The sequence below is a fragment of the Ctenopharyngodon idella genome, chromosome 10, assembly GCF_019924925.1.
Source record: "Ctenopharyngodon idella isolate HZGC_01 chromosome 10, HZGC01, whole genome shotgun sequence".
Lineage (NCBI taxonomy): Eukaryota > Metazoa > Chordata > Actinopteri > Cypriniformes > Xenocyprididae > Ctenopharyngodon > Ctenopharyngodon idella.
The window spans coordinates 43,274,656-43,294,372 of record NC_067229.1 but is presented as its reverse complement, the minus strand read 5'-3'; the positions used below and the strand labels follow the sequence as shown (position 1 = coordinate 43,294,372).

The 19,717-nt window shown below is 37.1% G+C and overlaps 1 protein-coding gene across 2 annotated transcripts in view; it reads right to left on the bottom strand.

Annotated features, from left to right (window-relative positions):
- The window catches only part of kirrel3a (kirre like nephrin family adhesion molecule 3a), a 169,239-nt gene that overhangs the window by 26,010 nt on the left and 123,512 nt on the right, over window positions 1–19,717 (bottom strand). For both annotated transcript variants that reach the window (XM_051910726.1, XM_051910728.1), the window contains exons 5-6: window positions 18,630–18,780; window positions 9,061–9,166 (exon numbers count right to left, since the gene is read on the bottom strand). In XM_051910726.1, the coding sequence (XP_051766686.1) occupies window positions 9,061–9,166; window positions 18,630–18,780 (257 nt within the window). The remainder of the gene's footprint in view (window positions 1–9,060; window positions 9,167–18,629; window positions 18,781–19,717) is intronic.

Here is a 19,717-nt window from a genome sequence, read left to right as displayed (position 1 = left end):
CAGCACTGTGGCAGCAGTGGAGTCACTCAGGTTCCTGGGCACCACCATCTCTCAGGACCTGAAGTGACTCCATTGTGAAAAAGGCCCAGCAGAGGTTGTACTTCTTTCGAGGAAGTTGATCCAGTTCTACTCGGTCGTCATAAAGTCTGTCCTATATACTTCAATAACTTGATGGTTTGGTTCAGCTACCGAATCAGATATCAGAAGACTATAACGGACAGTCCGGACTGCTGAAGGCATTATTGGTGCTCCTCTGCCCTGTAACAAACTCTCCTGACCTGTACTCCTCCAGAGTGAGGAAGAGGGCAGGTAAGATCATCACAGACTCCCTGGCCATAACCTCTTTGAACTGTTGCCATCTGGAACTTGACTCAGAACAACAGGCACTAAAACATCTTGGCACAGGAGTGGCTTCTTCCCACAGGCCATCTCCCGCTTGAACAGTTGTTACCTCTCTAGGCCTCTCTTAGTGCAATACTTCACATTTAGTGCAATATTTTACAAATTCAATCCTACTTATTTATATTAGCAACAAAACTGTAAATATGCTGATAATCTGTAAATATGTCTATTCTGACTTGTCTTTATACTTTTTCATTCATTTTTTTATTCTTAATTTTATTATTATGTGTCTTGTTGTTGTATTTATATGTGTGCACTGGAAGCTTAATTACCAAAAAGGAAAAAAAATTCCTTGTGTGTACAAGCACTCCTGGCAATAAAGCTCATTCTAATTCTGATTAAATGTTCAAGTTGAGTATATAGAGGCTCCGCCCACTGTGTTGAGGTGAGGGGGAGCTGGGAGAAGGGGAGCAGAAGAGTACCCTGCTGGTTCAAGTGTGATTCTCTGAATAAGTCGGGGTGTTTACAGCGTGGGCTGCGGCCAACAACAGCATTTATTAAACACCACTTTGCATCAAAATGCCTTGTCCTTGTCTTGAGAATGCTACAATACTTTTTTCAGAATTCTTCGATGAATAGAAAGTTCAATAGATCAGCATTTATTTGAAACAAACATTTGGTTACATTATAAATACTGTCACTTTTGATCAATTTAATGTGTCCTTGCTGAATAAAAGAATTAAGTTTCTCTAAAAAAGAAAAAAAAACTTACTGACTGCAAACTTTTGAACAGTTGTGATATTCCCTTTCACAACAAACAGAAAAACAAGACATGCATTAGTTGTCATACCAGCAGCAAAGTTTAAGGACATGTTCGGGATCTGGTTCCATACTATAAACATAGCCTTTATGTTAAAGGGTTAGTTCACCCAAAAATGAAAATTCTGTCATTAATTACTCACCCTCATGTCGTTCCACACATGCATTCAATTCCATTTCACTGCGCTGCCTAGCTGCTTCAAAACGTCCTTTGTGAACGCCCCTCACTTATTTGCACATCTGCTCTCTTAACAGCAGCTCTACATGGGCACTTTGATGGAACTGAGACTCGAACTCACATTGCCTGCATGTGCACCACGGCTCAATGTGTATGTGACTCCTGACCCCCAGGCCATGGCTCCAACACAAACTTTCTTTTTTGCAGAGTTTCCTCAGTGTTCCTTTGGGGATGGCAGCCTCCATGTGAACTCAAACACATGAGAGAGATCCACACACAGGACAGGGCTGATGGCTTCACCTGTCAATCTCAGTGGGAAACAGTCTGGCCAGCTCAAAATATGGCAAGAATGGAAGAAAAAAAAGAGGCCAAGAGAAATATTTTATCCTCAGCGATGGACAGATATCCATTTCATTCCAATGTATAGGATTGTAAATGTGTAGCTAATCCAGTGGCAATTGATTAACTATCAAAAGCGTCTAAAATGAAGAGATTACTCTGGATCACAGCAGGTCTCTGCCATCTCATCACGGATTCAAACGAACACCGGAAAAGGGCTTATTTCATCCTGTTAGATGAAAATTGAATTTCATCAATTCCAATGGTGCCAATAGTCAGTGTAAGCTGTTTATGAAATTATTTTAATCCCGTATTTGGTGCTAAAATAGGAAAAATGCTGTGAACAATTTCCATGGATTCTTGACATTTAAGTGATTAACAGTCTTACTTTAATTTAATCAAGACCCAGAAGCAGTCTGAGAAATTACAGCGTCCTCCTGCCAGGGAGACACTTTTTTTGGCTCAGACGAGGGCTGAGTCTTGACATATTCAAACATTGTGTTATGCATAGAGCTGTGACAACTTTATCACGGAAAAGGACATGCGAATAAAACGTAACCACAAATAAAAACATCAAAATAAGATGTCCAGCCTCAGCCAGAAAGACAAATCGTGCTCTCAAACCTTCACAATACACAGATATTTGATCTGCTGCTACATCCAGCTTTCTTTACATAATTCAACAGCAATAGTATATACGTACAAACCCTAGAATAAAAAAAAAATCCTCTGAAGGTGTAAGCCGATACAACACCTGTAGAAACAAAATTGTTTGTTTTTTTTAAGATGCTGCAGGAGGGCTGTCTGTGATCTGCTGCATTTCAAATTAAAACACTGGGTGGTATGAACCATCTCCACCAAAACAAGCAATCAGCCACATGGACGTTGATGCCGACCGATGCCAGGCAGCAAAGCCACATGTTCACATCAAATGTTCGACACGCCCAACAGAGCGTCTTCCATTAGACACTTCAGAGGTGACAAATGAGGATAAGACAAGACAAATCACCTACGCCAGAACAAAGCCGCCAACACTAGCGCTGACAGAAAGACCCTGGAGGGACACGAAGCACACACTTTATTCACAGGCAGAAAACTGACGTGTCTGATTCCATCCATTTATGCCCTACTTTTCCACTCTTCTGAAGGAAGGGTTCAGACTACACAATATTTTTGTCTGTTACAGTAGTCAGATTATGAGATTCTGACTCCTAAATTCTTGTCGTGGATGAGGCACATGTCATACTACATGTCAAGGCCTTAACCCTGTTTGTTGTTAGGATAACAAAAAAAGTTTTAAAAGTTACACTTTTAGGCTGGTCTGTCTCAGCGGTCTAACAGCGCTCATCACTGTCAGAATGAGTGAGCTGGCCAATCAAATCCGAAGGTGGGGCTTACTGTTCACAGAAGACAAGTGTGAATTCCAATGTGACGCTTTCATTTTAGCTATAGCAGTGAAAGAGTAGGCTATGTGGTAAGTAAGTAGCTAAACATCTAATATTTGATGACTGTTTTATGACTGAAATATTCAGCAACCGACAATACTATCCAGTGATGCAAACTACTCGACATTTTTATGAAATTTCGCTGTTTTGAATTGAAAACATGCTATTATTTGATTAATGTGATATGATAAATGTAACTCATAACTGAACATGACAAGAAACGTTTTGTGTTTTTGACATATTAGACATACAAATAAGAGTGAATATATTTGTAGAAAAAATAATATTTGCAAATAAGTTTAAATTGATACTTAACTACAATAGACCTGGAACTTTTACCGTTTTTATTTCTTTTTCGTTATTCCCTTAAATCCCTTTTGATCTTTTAATTATTAAATTCCCTTTAATAAAAAAACAAAAACAATACCTTGTTTTTTACGAATCATCACGATGAACCTTCTATTCATCAAAGAATCCTGAAAAAAAATTTATGAAAGTTTCCACGAAAATATTAAGCAGCACAACTGTTTTCAACATTGATAATAATCAGAAATGTTTTTTGAGGAGCAAATCAGCATATTAGAATGATCATGTGACACTGAAGACTGGAGTAATGATGCTGAAAATTCAGCTTTGTCATGGCAAGAATAAATTGCATTTCAAAATATATTAAAATAGAAAACAGTTATTTTAAATTGAATTAATTTTTCACAATTTTAAGTTTTTTTTTCTGTATTTTTGATCAAATAAATGTAGCCTTGGTGAGCAGAAGAGACTTTTCTCAAAAGCAAACACCAAACTTTTGAATAGTGTGTGTGTGTGTGTATATATATATATATATATATATATACACACACACATATATACATACATACACAAACATGATTTCACAACACGGATATGTGTCAAAATCGATCTGATATCGTGTAGTCTGTACCCTGCATTAGAGTTCAAGAAGAAAACATTCTTGGCCAGAATTAAGAGACCTGTTCTCTTTTACTCTTTTCTATAGCAAAGTTGTGACTTATTTTTTTGAGTGCAGTGGCTTTTATTGAACTCTCTATGATGGCTTCACATTTGAAGGTGTTATTTTGGTGGAGAGAGGTCTAGGTTTAGGATAAATGAAAGGCCACATCCTTGGAAAAGAAAGAGCTGAAGTCTCTATGCGATTTTACTGTCACTGTGAATTTCATGCACACTACATTACACTGCCTCCCTGGGACAATGCAGTGCTTTTCTCCATACAGTCCAGCTTACTGGCATCATAAACACACTTCACAGTGCTCACAGCATTTTGTATATACTGTATGTAGGGATGCTTAAGCAATATAGAGCGGTTGTTTCGCTATTCAGACCAGAAGCACAATTGCGAATGTGAAATGGCCTTTATTACAACAGTTCAATGAACAAAAAGTTTAATTTTTGACAAATTATTAATAGTTACTTTTTTTATTTTTGCTCCGCCAATGGAAAAAGAGTCAAAAGCAAATAGAGTACATTATAATCAGTGATGCTGTCTACACTGGATGCGGAGCAGCACGGCGTGAAACGTCAAAATCCAGACAATAATCTGATAACGGACAACTGTCGTGTCCGGTGTAGACATGGTCTAAAGCCACAAGAGAATTAAGTAGTAGAATTTTAATTAGTGTTTTCAACATATTTGAGTTAATGATTCAAAGACTCACTCGATTGTTTCGTTTCTGAGTGAATCAGAGTTTGGAAGAATCAGTTGAGGGAATGATTCAACCAGTCACTCATAAAGATTGTCAAAGTTTAGTTCCCAAATGAATCAGTATTTGAGCGAATCGGTTGATTAAATGAATGAATGACTCGCTTATTAAAACAGTCACTTGTTGCAACAATATAACCTGCAGAAAGAATGTTAATTAACCTTTTTTTTTTTTTTTTTTACCAACATAGACAGTAAATATCATAAAATAATTATCTGTTTAATATTACAATTTTTATTAATATATTTGCCACTTTAATTTCTTATATTATATAAAGTGGGGTTCAAAAGTCTGAATCCACACTGAAAATCTGAGATGCATTTAAATGTGGAAATTTACTAATATACTAATATTTTAAATATTATTCTGCAATATTTATAAGTCAAAAACCAAATAAGCAAGTTTTTTTTTTTTTCTTCAGCCTTTTTTCAATTAAAGCACAAGCTGTTCTTAAATAATGCTGGAGAACATGACATTAGGTTTTGTGAAGTTCATGTCAGCTTGAGTGCTGATGTAACTAAAGCAAAAAGAAAAAAAAGAAAAAGTAAAAATGCTAAAATAGATTTTTGCAACCCACTATATCGACATCAGCCATTGAAAAATCAGTCAAACACTAGTGGAGCTGTGAGATCACGTCACGCCAGATTCCATTTAACATAAAATTGCTCTGTGAATTTATGAAAAGCCATGAATGAAAAATACTCAAGGTCTTAAATGGCCATCATGACCGCCGAACATAAAAGCTTTATTTTTGCTAATTAATTTACAGCTTCACTAATCTCATTTCAAATGCCACAGGAGGACAGTGATGAGTTTTATTTCTGCGAGCAGCTGGACCGGACGCCTCCAATAAGCAATGCTACATTTTGTCTTACAAAAAAACAAAACAAAACAAAGTTAAATTAATTTCCATATTTATGTAAACAAAATGAACATGAATAAAATATTGGCTAGTGAAAATAATCCTTCCTCTTTCTAGTGAGGCAGCTCTAATCCTCTCAGAGGAACGGTGTAATGCCCACAGGAAATCTCCCGCAATCAGTAATGACTTTCTTCGTAATTAGTTGGGCTTCTGTGTTCCTGCAGTGTGAATTCAAATGCTGTGTTTCTCCAAGAAGCCAGTCTCCATGTGGAAGTTTCCCTGTGCTTGATTGATGATTTCATGACATTACATTTGGCCGAGGGTTCGGTCTGTGGCACAGCGTGTATTTGAAGCCTGCAGCAGTGGGTCAAGAAACAGGAGACACACAGTGTCCTCTGAGCTTTGGAGAGATCCTTTGTCCAGCTGGCTGAGGGCAGAGGCACAAGTGTCTGGTGTGTGTCGGTCTATGCTTCTTTAGACCTCTCCGGCATGAATAATGCATTAAACTCTTATGGGGTGGCAGGTGAGATCGTTTCTCACTCCACACTGATTAAAAGGATGTTATGTGTGACACTGTTTCTCTCTATATGATGAAGATATTCCAGTAAAATCAACAAAATGCAAACAAACGTGTTCCTGACCAACAGGTTACGGCTGATACAGTGGCAGATTTTAATTTAATTAGATTTTAATTTTAATTTGAGCACATGAATGATTCCTCTGATCATTGTGTAATCATTTTTATAGTTATCGTAACATTATTTAAAAAGTTAATTTATATTAGTTTTGGCTTTGGAATGAACAAATACTGTTGGTAAGATTAAAAACAGTAATATTGTGAAATATTATTACAATTTTAGTTATCTTTTTTAATATATACTTTAAAATGTAATTTATTCCTGTGATGCCAAAGCTGAATTTTCAACATCATTACTCCAGTCTTCAGTGTCACATGATCCTTCAGAAATCATTCTAATATGCTGATTTTCTACTCAAGATACATTTCTTATTATCAATGTGTTGCTTACAAATTTTCTTTGATGAATAGAAAGTTCAAAAGAACAGCATTTATTTTATTACATACATGTCTTTCCTGTTAGTGTTGGGGAAAGTTTTAAAAGTAATGCATTACAATATTGCGTTACTCCCTAAAAAAGTAACTAATTGTGTTAGTTACTTTTTATGAAAAGTAATGTGTTACATTACTTTTGCGTTACTTTTTCTTACCTGTCATGAGCTTGCTTGTTTGCAAAAGTGAAATGAATAAGCCTCAGGCTGAAGGAAATGCATATTTACACCTGTACAGTAGAGGGCGCAGCTCAAACAAACCTTTCAGCTGTGCTGAGATTCTGGATCAAAGAAGAATAGGATACAGGAGAAGGAAGTTCAACACTCTTATTTCTAAATCTAAAGTCATTTTTGCTTATTAGTATGGTTGCATCATTGAAGGTCAGCAGCAAAGACATTGTTTAAAGGGGGTATCACACACAGTTTCTGCCAATCTCATGTTAATCTTGAGTACCTATAGAGTAGAAGTGCATCCTTCATATCTCAGAAAAGTCTTTAGTTTTATCATATTTATAAAAGATACATACACTGTACCGAGTCTTTCCGAAAACAGCCGAGCGACTGGAGGCGTGCCATGTGAGCGGAGCTAAAGAGTGACGAGAACTGCTGTGACCGCTCCATCTTTCACTTTCAAACGATCTGTAAATCCAGTGTCGAACTGGGCCTTGTTTATGAAACCATAAGCACCGATCCTGAGGGCTCGAGCAGCCACGGAAAAACACGAGATATTCTCCATTCATTTTAACCAATAAAAAAGTGATTTCGACTATCAGTTTCTATGGTTATTTTAATAACAAATATTGAGAGCGCATCAATGTAATGTGTGAACACAAATCTCTCAGCCCCACTTAACACTGGGTTCTTTGGGAAGCAAGGTTATCTTTCCCTCACAACCAAAAACACACTTCTTTGGTGACGCTGTTGATTTCGTGGTCTAAAAACTAAATGACAAATCTTTCTCGAGCAAGTCCTGTTCAGGGCTGCCGACGACTTCCCTAAAGCCGAACGAAGCGTGCTGATGGGCGTGCTCTTGCTCTCTCGCTCTGGTCGATGTGTGCGTGTGCCGCTCTCTTCCGGGGGGAAGTGCCCGTACAAGGAATTCCGCCCTTTATTACATAATAAAGGGCCATACTCGAAAAAAAAATGTCAGAAGTTTGTAAGCAATCTAAAGAGTATTTTTGGCACATAATACTCCGTTATACGTCCAACATGTTTTTTGAAACTTTGGCCATGTTTAGCTTGAGAATCCAACTCTTTAACAGTGTAAATAAGTCAGAATGCATGAAATAGCATTAGACCTCCCCCTTTAATAAAGTAAGATTAAATACATAAAGTATATTTGTGTAATTTAATATAGTTAATTATTACAGGTTTGCGTACAATTCTGAGATTGCATTTCACTGTTTTTATACATTTTGAGGAATACTGAATGTTTTCGTGCAAGTGAGATGAGTAAATGCATGTTCACATTTAGTCTAGAACTACAATAACCATCATGATAACACACATCACCTCTGCACTTTATTTCTCTCAACATTGGGACAGGAGAGCTGTCAGTCAATAAATGTGAAAAAGTAACTTAGATATTGTAACGTAGATATTGTGTTGTAAATTGAAAAGGTAATTTTATTACTTTCATTACTTTACTAGTTACTTGAAAAAGTAATCTGATTACGTAACTTGAGTTACTTATAATGCATTACCCCCAACACTGTTTACTGTCACTTTCGATCACTCTGATGCTTCCTTGCTGAATTAAAGTATTAATTTCTTTTAAAAACAGACCCCAAACTTTTGAACAGAAGTGTGTGTATCAAGTTGAAGATCATATTAAAATATAGGAGCATAATTCATATTCAATTAATATTAATAAGATTAATGATGTCACAACCAGCAAAAAAAATAAATAAATAAATAAAAAAATTTTTGATACAAAGTAATGTAAAAGTATACAGAAAAAAACATGAATTTCAAATGACTAGATTCGCACATGATTTTTGTGTGGTTCTGGAGCATTTCCCGCAAGCTCTCAGTGTAACACAGTGTGCCTCAGATGCTATTTTCATACGATCACGTGCTGAAACAAAAACATTAATTTATCATGCTGCTTCACATGCATATGTTATGAACATGTGTTCGCATGTTAAATTCATGTGGTTTTTCTGCAAAGACTTATTATGCACAATAACAAAAACATCAGGAGAGTGAAAGAATGAGATACTGGGAAATAACACCAGTATTTCAGTTGATGTGTGTGTGAGTGTGAGCTCTCACCTGTAATGAGTGACAGGGGGATTCGCTTTAGCGGCACAGTGGAACTTGACCAGATTGCCTTCCAGAACAGGCTGCGGTTCCACAGAGAGGTTCACCAGTGGGAAATCTGGAGGAGCAGAGAGGGCCGGTCAACTTCATCTTCCAGCAGAATGTCTCAAAACGCTCATTAATAAACACTCGTCAGAAAGATTAATTGCGAATTAAAGAACAAACTAAAAATACTCTAAAAAGTGGGAACGGCTTGATTATTCTTTTTCTCTGTAATGAGAGCTACTTTGCATTAAGATTAATTGGCGCCTTAACTCGCCTTCTAACTGCTGAATTGGAATTTAAACAACTTTTAAAATGAGCATGATTAAAGAGAGTTTTTGGTGAAATGAACAAATAGATTGATTACACAAATTAAACAAACAGCCGCCAAATTCACATTAAGCAAAAGCGATATTTAACCCAGACTTTTTATCGAGCCGTTTCAGCAGACAATTACATTTTATTTAGTTGAGTTTAATGCAGCGCTGAAATTCTCGTTTAAAAAATGGCAGTTTCAATTAAAACAAAAGAAAGTTTGAAATGTGTATGAAATTTATAGGTTGGATCAAGGCTATACCACTTTTCTAGAGTTTGCTTTCGTTCCCTCCTTTCCAATTACACACACCCAAACCCAAACAGACAGACAGGACTGACAGCAGATAGACAGGAAGTGACAGCGGACAGACAGGCTCTGACATGCTCAGAGCTGAAGGAAGTGTCTGTGAAAGCATGATTGTGTCGTGTGTTTGTTTGGACACAGGGCATGTTGGACATTAACTAGGCCAGCGGTAGAAACATCAGCGACATACCAACAAATCACAGCAATTCCAGACAGCAGTGGTTCCTCCTGCTGTTTTCCCCCCAAAATCCTGAAACTTTAATATGAGAAAAGCTCCTACAATCTGCCCCAGTCCTGTCAAAGCACAGTGGACAGATCTGTCACCTCCCACAGGTCTGAATGTGATTAGAGGCCTCTGGAAAGCCCAGACACAGCGCTGGGTCTGATTTCTCATTAGCAGTCTGCTCCCGTCACTCGGCCAGCGTATTTGTACCTGGGACAGATGTTTCATTCATAATGCCTTATGGCGCGGGACTAGTCATTTAAAACTAACCTGCAGGCTTTCTGAAAAACGTTGAAACTAAATAGTGGCACATTCGAACATATTAGAGAAACAATAACAGCGATACATTGCGAGCGGTTAGTCAAATAGACTACTTGCACAACTTTTTCCACCTTATTATGACTCCAGTGCACCTACATGCATACAGTTACTCATAAGAAAGCAGATTATTACTACTTTTAGGGCTGTCAGTTGATTCAAACTATGAATTATACATTAAACCTGCTAAAATGTTCTTATAAATATATATTTTCATTTCCAATGTGGATTCTGAAAAATAAAAATAAATATATTTCCCCACTAACCTGCAGCAGTCCAGTGCTTATCATCTCATTAACAGTGTTTTCAGTATTTCATACTGTGATAATGATACTGGAGTACATTTTACAAGAAAATACTATTTCATTACTTCGACTTCAAATTCACTCTTAATTCAATGTGTTGCCAACTATTTCTTTCTAATTAATTGTGAAATGTAATAGTTTTTACACAAATCTTTTTTTCAGTGCTCCTGTTGCATTTCCATTTATAAATTAATTTGACTGATAAGGCCAATTCACACCGTACAGACAAACGCCAACAAACACATTTGTTGGGTTTTGTTGGATCAGTGCGTTACCCATGTTGGCATCTGTTGGCGTTGGTTGGGGGTTTGTTTTCCCCTGAGTGAACATGTTCAGTCAGCGTTTGTCGTGTCTGTTGTGGCAGTGTGAACATGACAAATATTTTTCATAAAATTCTAAATCCAACTGCCAACTTGTTTGTTGGTGTTTGTCTGTGCGGTGTGAATTGGCCTATAAACCAGTTTTTTTTGTTTGTGTTGGTGCTCTTAATCAAGTCTTTTTAAAATAGTTGAATGAATGTGGTACCTGCTTTAATAAAGTTAACCATATTAAAAATATAATTGGGAAGCTTGGCATAAACATGTAACTTGCATATATTGAAATAACTGTCAATGAATCATGGACAGTGGACATGTGATTGAAACAAGTAAAACCAAATAGAATCAACCATGTGCAACTAACTAGAATCAATGGTGTTCATTTTTAACTTTAAGGAACGGTTTCAGTTTAACTCAAATAAACGGTTTTCATTTAAATTGACATTCAAATAATCCTACAATTAATGCTTCCTGTTTAGTCCTGTGATGTGACAAACTAAATATAACTTTTCTTCACACATGAGATCATAGGCGTGGGAAGTGGGGGTGCCATTTTCACAGGACAGTAAATGCAACGCAAATTTTTGTTCAGTTACATTTATTCATTTTTATCATTTAATAATTTGTTTGTAATAAACACTTTAAACGGGCTATAAAAATGTTGTTGTTGTTGTTGTTTTTTTTTAAAGAACAACTAAAATCTAATAAAAATGCTTTACGGGATCAGGCATAGGCAGAGTTTCCAATAACATGTTTTGCAGCATTGAGCAATGTAGCCAATCTCAGACAAATCTGTTGATTTCTGGAACGCAATATGTTAGGATCCACTCACCGCTCAAAACGCCTGAGTTTTTGTTCAGCGCTGAATGCTTTGTATGCTGGCAAATCCTGATTAAAAAAAGTGTAGACATTATTATTAAAGAATCATTGTGCAGTCATTGAAGCGTTGTGAGATCGCAACGAACTTTCATCTTTTTAGTAATTATAAAGGAACGCCACATCATGCACGCATCACTGCCTATGCTTGCTTTTATGTCTCTGAATATTGTTGATACTTTAATAACAAATATTATAATGTATCACCGTTTATGCTGGGATCTGTAGGTTGTGGCTAGGGCTAGGAGACATGTAACTTAAGTGGAACATGGAAATCTCGGATGTACTGAAAAAAAAAAACGTTTTATACTTTTTATTTGTTAAACGCTAAGGCTAATGTATTTCCTGTGTGCAGTCAAATGTCCTGGTGTATGGGCTATGCAGTGTTCTCAGCTATTTTTTTTCTTTTTTTCTCAACGATATGCTTGTTGTTTCCTGGAGTTTTGACACATTTTATATGCTTAATAAATGCTTCTTTTTATTAAGTATATAAAATTCCATGTAAAGCTTGAGCTAATTTTCATTTGAAAGTGAACTAATCCTTTAAGTCAAAGAGTAACCGTTTCAAATCAATTTAACATGAATCAATCATATTTGAACCAGAAACCTGATAAAATGGTGTTAAATCAAAATAAATTGTTTAAATAAAGTGAACTGCATCAAAAAATCATTTTGTTTGTATGTGTATAGTGATTAAAATACAAATATTTAATACAAATAAATAAAGGTTTGTTCTGGTCTTATTCATCAGGTCTTGCACTGCAACAGTGCAGTTCGGATTTTTAAATCTTCTTGCTGACACTGATTTTAACTGCACTGATTTTATCTAAAGCAGCATTGAAAACATACATAACCATAAACTAGTGAGCTGCGATATTTGCAAACAGAACTATGTCACCACCAGGCTCACTGCCAGTAGTCCATTAAGCTGCATGGGCGCCTAAGAAAACATACCAGGTCCTCAGATGGTACAGAATCAACATCGATTCATGATCATTCATTTTAAATGAAGTTTACGCTGGATTTTGGTAACACTGGGATTTAGGGAAGTTTCTAGGTTTCTGAAAATCCGAAAGAGTATTGTATCCAAAACCGCCATGTCCTCTAAACATAGAGGCATGCATCTATTTAGGATGGAGGACTCGAGGGGGGATGCAAGTGAGTGTTTCCTTGAGCTTGATAAAGCACCTCTTGTCAGTTTCCTTTGTGTGGAGTGAGTGCGTTCGCCCGACAGGAGCTCACGAGAGGCCTCCAGACGCGGCTCCGTGTGTGCATGTGGTCATTAATTATTCCTAACAAACAGCATTGTTTCAATCCTGCTCTTATTTACAAGGCAATTACTTTGAGAAGCGGAGAGCCACTCTCCTGGGTGCTAATTCTTAAACGAACCGCTACGCAGAGGCCTACAAGCTAACGGCGCCGAAGATCTTCACGCCACGTTCGAGCAAAGGGTCAGACGGCGTTATCGGTGGCACCCGCTGTGAAGAATATTAGCTGCCTTTACAATAAAGCCAAATCTCCTTTGAGTCGTAAGAGGGAGAAAATCCAAAAGGGGCTAAAGTGAAGTGTGCACGCAGATTGATGTGGGCTACGAGCTTTGAGAACCTTTTATGAAATATGAAATGTGTTGTTTAATGGGGAACTTTTAATTACTGAATGTGGTTCAGAGGCACTGATGACCTTTAAAGAGAGAACATGTGAATGGAAGAAGGAGTGTTGGAGATGTGAATGTCAACACGTCGCAGATTAATTTGTGTATCTAGCCCATGAAGATTGGTTGAGTCCAGAAATCCTTATCGAAATTGTGTTGTGAGGAGAGGAACCTCCAAGAAACTTGCCATTGCTCACCATCATCAAGTCATTTTTTTTTTTGAATGTCCGCTTCCATGGAAATAATCAATGGGATCTAGAATAGAAGCCTAGGAGGGTGTCAGACTAATTAAAAAGTAGCACCCATATCATTGAGGAGCGATACAAACCCTTAACTCTGGCACACTGGAGGACCATCTGCTCAGGGCCAAACTGATTAAACAAATGCACATATATCCCTGCTGAACAGACCGACTAAAACCACTATGAATTTCCAAAATGGACCCGGTTAGTTTATTCTGGTTTAATGCTGGTACAGCTGGTGTCGTGAACAGTTCAGTCTGCATGTTCAGCTCACTGAAAACCTGAGAGCATTTCTGTTAACTGAAAAAAGTAGAAATCATACAAAATGACTATATTATGTACATTGTACATAATATGTACATATATTATGTACATAGATAGATAGATAGATAGATAGATAGATGTCAATCGATTAAAAAAAATAACTAATTAATCACACATTTTTCTGTGTTTTTACATTTTTTGGTTTTGTTTTTAAGAGTTTTTAATATTTTTATATTGTAATAATTTCACAGTTGCTCTCCATTTAATTAATCTCCAATTAATGTAGAAACAACTTAAAGTATATTTTAAATATTTGTTTAATGGAATCTTTTTATGAATGAAGGCCAGTATCACTGATGCTAATACTGGTACTCATGTCTCTATGAAATAGATTTTTTTTTTTAAAAACTAATTATGTACATACAACATTACAGTATAACTGAAAGCTATCAGTTTCAACATTTATTAGGCTTTGAAAAAAGAACTTAAGTTTTAGGTAACTTAAGATAAGTTTTAAGTTAAAGGTGCAATATGTAAAATTTTCTGTCCGCTAGAGGTCGCTAGAGGCCTATTCAAAACAAAGGCGTAGCTTGATGACGCCAAGTTTGAGCGCGGAATCTTGGGACATGTGGTCTTCACCTCAACGGCCGGTGGAAAAGAATCCGGATAGGACTCAGGAAGAAATCATGTTCATGGATGCGATTATTAACGTTACTGTAGTATGAAGCAGAACAGGACCGAGTGTTGTGGGAGCTGAACGAGGCCGCTGGAGCGATTGCGCAACACACACCGCGAGCAACAGAACTTTTATTATGCCACAGTCGCCGGCGCTGCTTCCGCTATTCCGGTCATGAGTATGAGGTAACACAGCTCCATTTATCATATCAGATACATTTGAGTGTGTTGAAAATGTTATAATGTTACTCTGAGCGTTTGCTCGGTTGCTGCTGTGAGACACTTGTTGCACACTGCAGTAAGCTAGATCGATTAGAATATCATATTAATAAATGCTGGATGGCTTGTGTTGATAAATGGCATGCAATTAATTTTAAAACGTATTGTATGATGGAGAAAATGCTGTATTACTGTTACTAAAAATAAAGCTGCATCTGATTATGCTATGTTAGCTACTTCACAAAATAGTGTTTTTCTCTGAGGCATGGTAAAGCATGGTACTCGCAAAAAATCAGGAAAATTAGATTTAAACAATAAGACTAAACGTGTTGAGTTATATAACAATAATTAGTTTTCTGTCTATAAATATATCAAAACAGTTGTTCCCTTGCCTATTAAAACATGTAAATATTAAAGTGTCTTTGGTGTTTCCATGGTTTATACAAAATAAAACCGGAAACCGAGGGTAACGCGGGTATGACGCAATTGACAGGCGACTCCCCACACGTCCCGAAGCCTTGGTTAAAATTGCAATTTTCTCACGATTTACAAATAGTTGCAAACATTTGGGATATTGTAAGTACTCGAGTCAACAAAATATATAACACTGGCCTAGTGGGTTTTGGTTATTCTACTGCAAAATTCTTACATATTGCACCTTTAATATATATATAAACATATGTTACTGGCAATGTCTGAAAAGCAGGTATTGTATAGAACGTCTAGGGAATATACAGAATGTGTGAAGTTTGTAGGCAAAGTACGAAATGTCTGGTTTTTGTGATTATGTTGCATACTTTTCCTAGGCATTCTATACATTACCGAGGTATTATACAGAATGACAATCCGGCTGGCCCTTTGCCATTGTATAGAATGCCTAGGAAATGTGTGAAATATAAACCATTTCATACTTTGCCTACAAAGGCATTCTATATATTACCTAGGCATTCTATACAATGCCGGATTTCACACATTGCTGGTAACATTATGTCTATATATATATATATATATATATATATATATATATAAAACATATTATTAATTATTATATTATTATTATATATTAACCAGCTAGCCCCTGGGGTCCAATGTGGGCAGCATTGTGGGGAACCTGTAACTCTTCATGACATCAGCATAGCAGTAGCGTTTTGTGGCTCACCATGATCCAGATCATTGTTGGTCAAAAGGAGAGCCCAAGTGGTGATAGGGCAATTGTTGTGATTCACAGCAGGGTCAGGATAGATGAAGCTGGTTCTGCAGGAGCCCTGATAAATAGGCCAGTGTTTTCACAGCCAAGAGCTTATAAATGATTATGAGCAAATGTTTCCTGTCTAGTATGAAGAGATGGGCCAGAGTATCTCAGTAATAAGTGAAAAGCAACACGCTTATTTGGGTCACCGGTGACTCATGTACCCACTGATAGCGCTGTTTATTAGCAGTATACTTTAGGCGGAACTCAAAAACTTCAGATGAAATGAAATCCAAACATTCTCCCATTCCGCTGATGAACTCTTGCAACTCTGTCATGTTGCCATATTTGATCAGGCCCGCAGGTTTTATAACTGTTGTTGTTGGGCAATTACCTACAGAGAAGAATAAATGGAAAAAACAGCATGTGACATATAATGGAAGTGTTTTCTGTAAATAATCTTCAGGAATAGTGGAAAACATCTTTGCGAGCTCTTCAAACTGCCAAGTCTGACACAAAACACGTTTCCATCATGGCACCTCACTTAACAGCTGCCTTTTATGAATATTGATGACATGATGCATCAGGAAACGCCCCTGATGCCGGCTCGAGGTCCCTGTGGCCCGCCGTGGCCCAAAGGTTCAAGCACCTCTCTGCTCTCAGTCATCACTTATTTACCCAGCACATGTTCCTTCAGTGTGTGGCCTACAGCGGGGTCTCCACTTCACTGAACTGCTTCCTCGCGTTAGACCTGGCACATCTCAAACGACAGAGCGCACAGGCGCAGGTTAGACATGGTGTAAATTATTCCCATAAAGATAGCTAAAGGGAAGTTCAAGTGAACCACCCTGAATCGTGAGCTAAATGAATCCTGACAGCAGCAGTTAGCTTATTTGTGGCAATTTCATTGACTTATACATAAACTATACCAGTCAAAATTTGGAATAATTAAGTTGAATTTAAGGCAGAATTCATTTAAATACATTGGCAATTTATTTTATGAAAATTTAAAATAACTGTTTTATATTTAAATATATTTTAAAATGTAATTTATTCCTGTGATGCAAAGCTGAATTTTCAGCATCATTACTCCATTCTTCCGTGTCACATGATCCTTCAGAAATCATTTTAATATGCTGATTTGCTGCTCAGTTGTTATCAATTTGTGCTCAATTATTAATAATGGGTGTTTTTGTGAAAACGATGCATTTTTCAGGATTCGTTGATAAATAGAAAGTTCAAAAGAACAGCATTTATTTGAAATAGAAATCTTTTGTAACATTATAAATGTCTTTACTATAACTTTTGATCGATTTAATGCATCCTTGCTGAATAAAAGTATTAATTTTGTTTAATCTTACCCCCATGCATATTAGAATGATTTCTGAAGGATCATGTGACACTGAAGACTAGAATAATGGCTGCTGAAAAATCAGGTTTGCATCATAGGAATAAATTACATTTTAGAATATATTCAAAAAGAAAACAGTTCTTTTAAATTATAATAATATTTAACAATTGTATTTATTTATTTTACTATATTTTTTACTAAAAAACAGCCTTGGTGATTTTCAGAGACAAAAAAAAAAAAAACAATTATTCCAAACTTTTGACCGGTAGTGTAGGAGTAGATATATTCTCAAACCAGGCTGGTTTGACTTCCTCCAATCGTGATTAATTAAACAAAGCATTTCATTGGCTCTCCCAGTAGCGAACATCATCTAAACTGACCAATCAGGGGTGTCTGTGCAATCCTGGGTGGAAAGAGGCTTACAGTAAAACTCTTCTATTGTTTCGCATGACAAAACGATTTGGGCAGAGTCTGGAGGAGCAAAAAACAGACAAACGTTTTCCGTTTTACGCTTTCAGTTCAGAATTTGAGCTCCATTGTGCTGAGGCGCATTCCTTCTGGGCAATAAAACAGACTTTACGGACATGAAGAAAGGAGCTGTCAGAACTTGTGGATCTTTCAATATGATATATTTTCTGCTTTATTAGTCAGAGTTAATATCTTTCAAAACTTGAGAGAGCTGAAAGAATGCCTTTGTTCCCAATGCGTACATTGTCAGAAATATTTCATCAAATGCTAATCTTCGCGCTGAATTAGTTAAGGCCTTTCATTTTAGCGCTTTCAGATACACTTTTGACAGCGGAGCTTATGGCTGCTATAAATAAAAATAAGCAAAAAATGCCGTATACACAAGCAGGATCTGGTCGTGCTCAATTATTCAGATGTTTAAAAGCTAATAATTAGCATTTATGTCCACAATAACCGGCTTAAAGCTTTGGAATGTCCCTGTACGCTGCCTGCAGAGAAACTGTCACTTTTACAATTGCTTTTCCAAGACAAAAAACAAGGAAAAACAAAAATTGTGTCAAGTCTTGTGTGTCTGTGGAGCGAAGTACGACATGTGCTCAGACATCAGATCGCATGCATACACAACGGCTGTTTGGATAAAGAAAATAGGACAGCACATAGCGGATTTTCACATGTGAATAATTTATCCACACAGACAGGAAAACACAAGAAGCTCTCAGAACAGAATGCGGGTCGCTGGATTTGGAAGGGGAACGTGAGCTTGAGCCTGTCTGCAGCTAATTATGTTTGAACAGAAGCGCAGTCGGTGGAAGATTCACTCACGTTGGATGTCGATGGTGACCGTGGCCTCCTTGCCATTGGGCGCCGCTTTGTTGGAGGCACGGCAGGTGATCTGCTGGCCGCTCTCGATGTTTGAGGCGGAGATGTGGAGCGTGCTCACCGTGCTTTCTCTTTTGCCATCTCGCAACAGCGTCTGCATGAAAACACAAACACTGTGAGCATTAAAGTGTCATGGGGCAGCACTTCACAGATAGGCAACGATATTCTCAGAATTGAAAAGAAAAAAGTATGAGCCATACTTCCTCTTCGGACTTTGGAACTTGCAATCAGCTCCTAACTGTTGAAGGTCTCTGAACATACCATTTACCCAATAACCCTCTCAAGCACCAAATCAGCATGTGAACGTGCAGCTATAGCATTCCTGAAATGTTCGCTTTGCTATCAGACAAGCTTTGTGTTGGAATCTGTATCAAGAGTATTACACAGGAATCTTTCATTGGCGTGACGGCGTAGAGGTTACACACTTCATATGTCACTCACAAAGCAGCTTATTCATGCCGATATTACCTGCACTTTTGCGCTCTGGTGTTCAAGCTATTGTAGAGGAACAGTGTTTATTGAGGAAAGATTATTAAAAAATTGGTACAGATATTTGAAGGATATTGACTTCATCTAAAACACCCGTCTGCCTCGCAGCTATAACAGATTCTCTCTGAGAATTAATCAAATAACGCAATAAAGAGTGGAGCTCGATTCCTGGAGAAATATGAAAAATTCAAATCTCTTGTGCTTTTATCATCTGACATTTTTCTAAAAGGTAATTGTGTTATGATGAGACAAGGCTCTCCAGTCATTAGACATTCAGTGTGCTCAGTTATCAATCAAAGTTTTAGGCCAAAATCAAGTTAAACTCATTTCAACATACAGACATCTGAATATTTCACTGATTCTTGAGAAATGAGACAAAGCATTCCCACACGTTTACCTGCCATTCGTTCTGAAAACAGCACATTTTCACTATGACACTTATCAGAGATGATCGCTACAGTGATATTTACACAAATGCAACATATTAACTACTGTTCATTTTATCAGTATTATAAAATGACATCACTCACTACCCTCCTCCC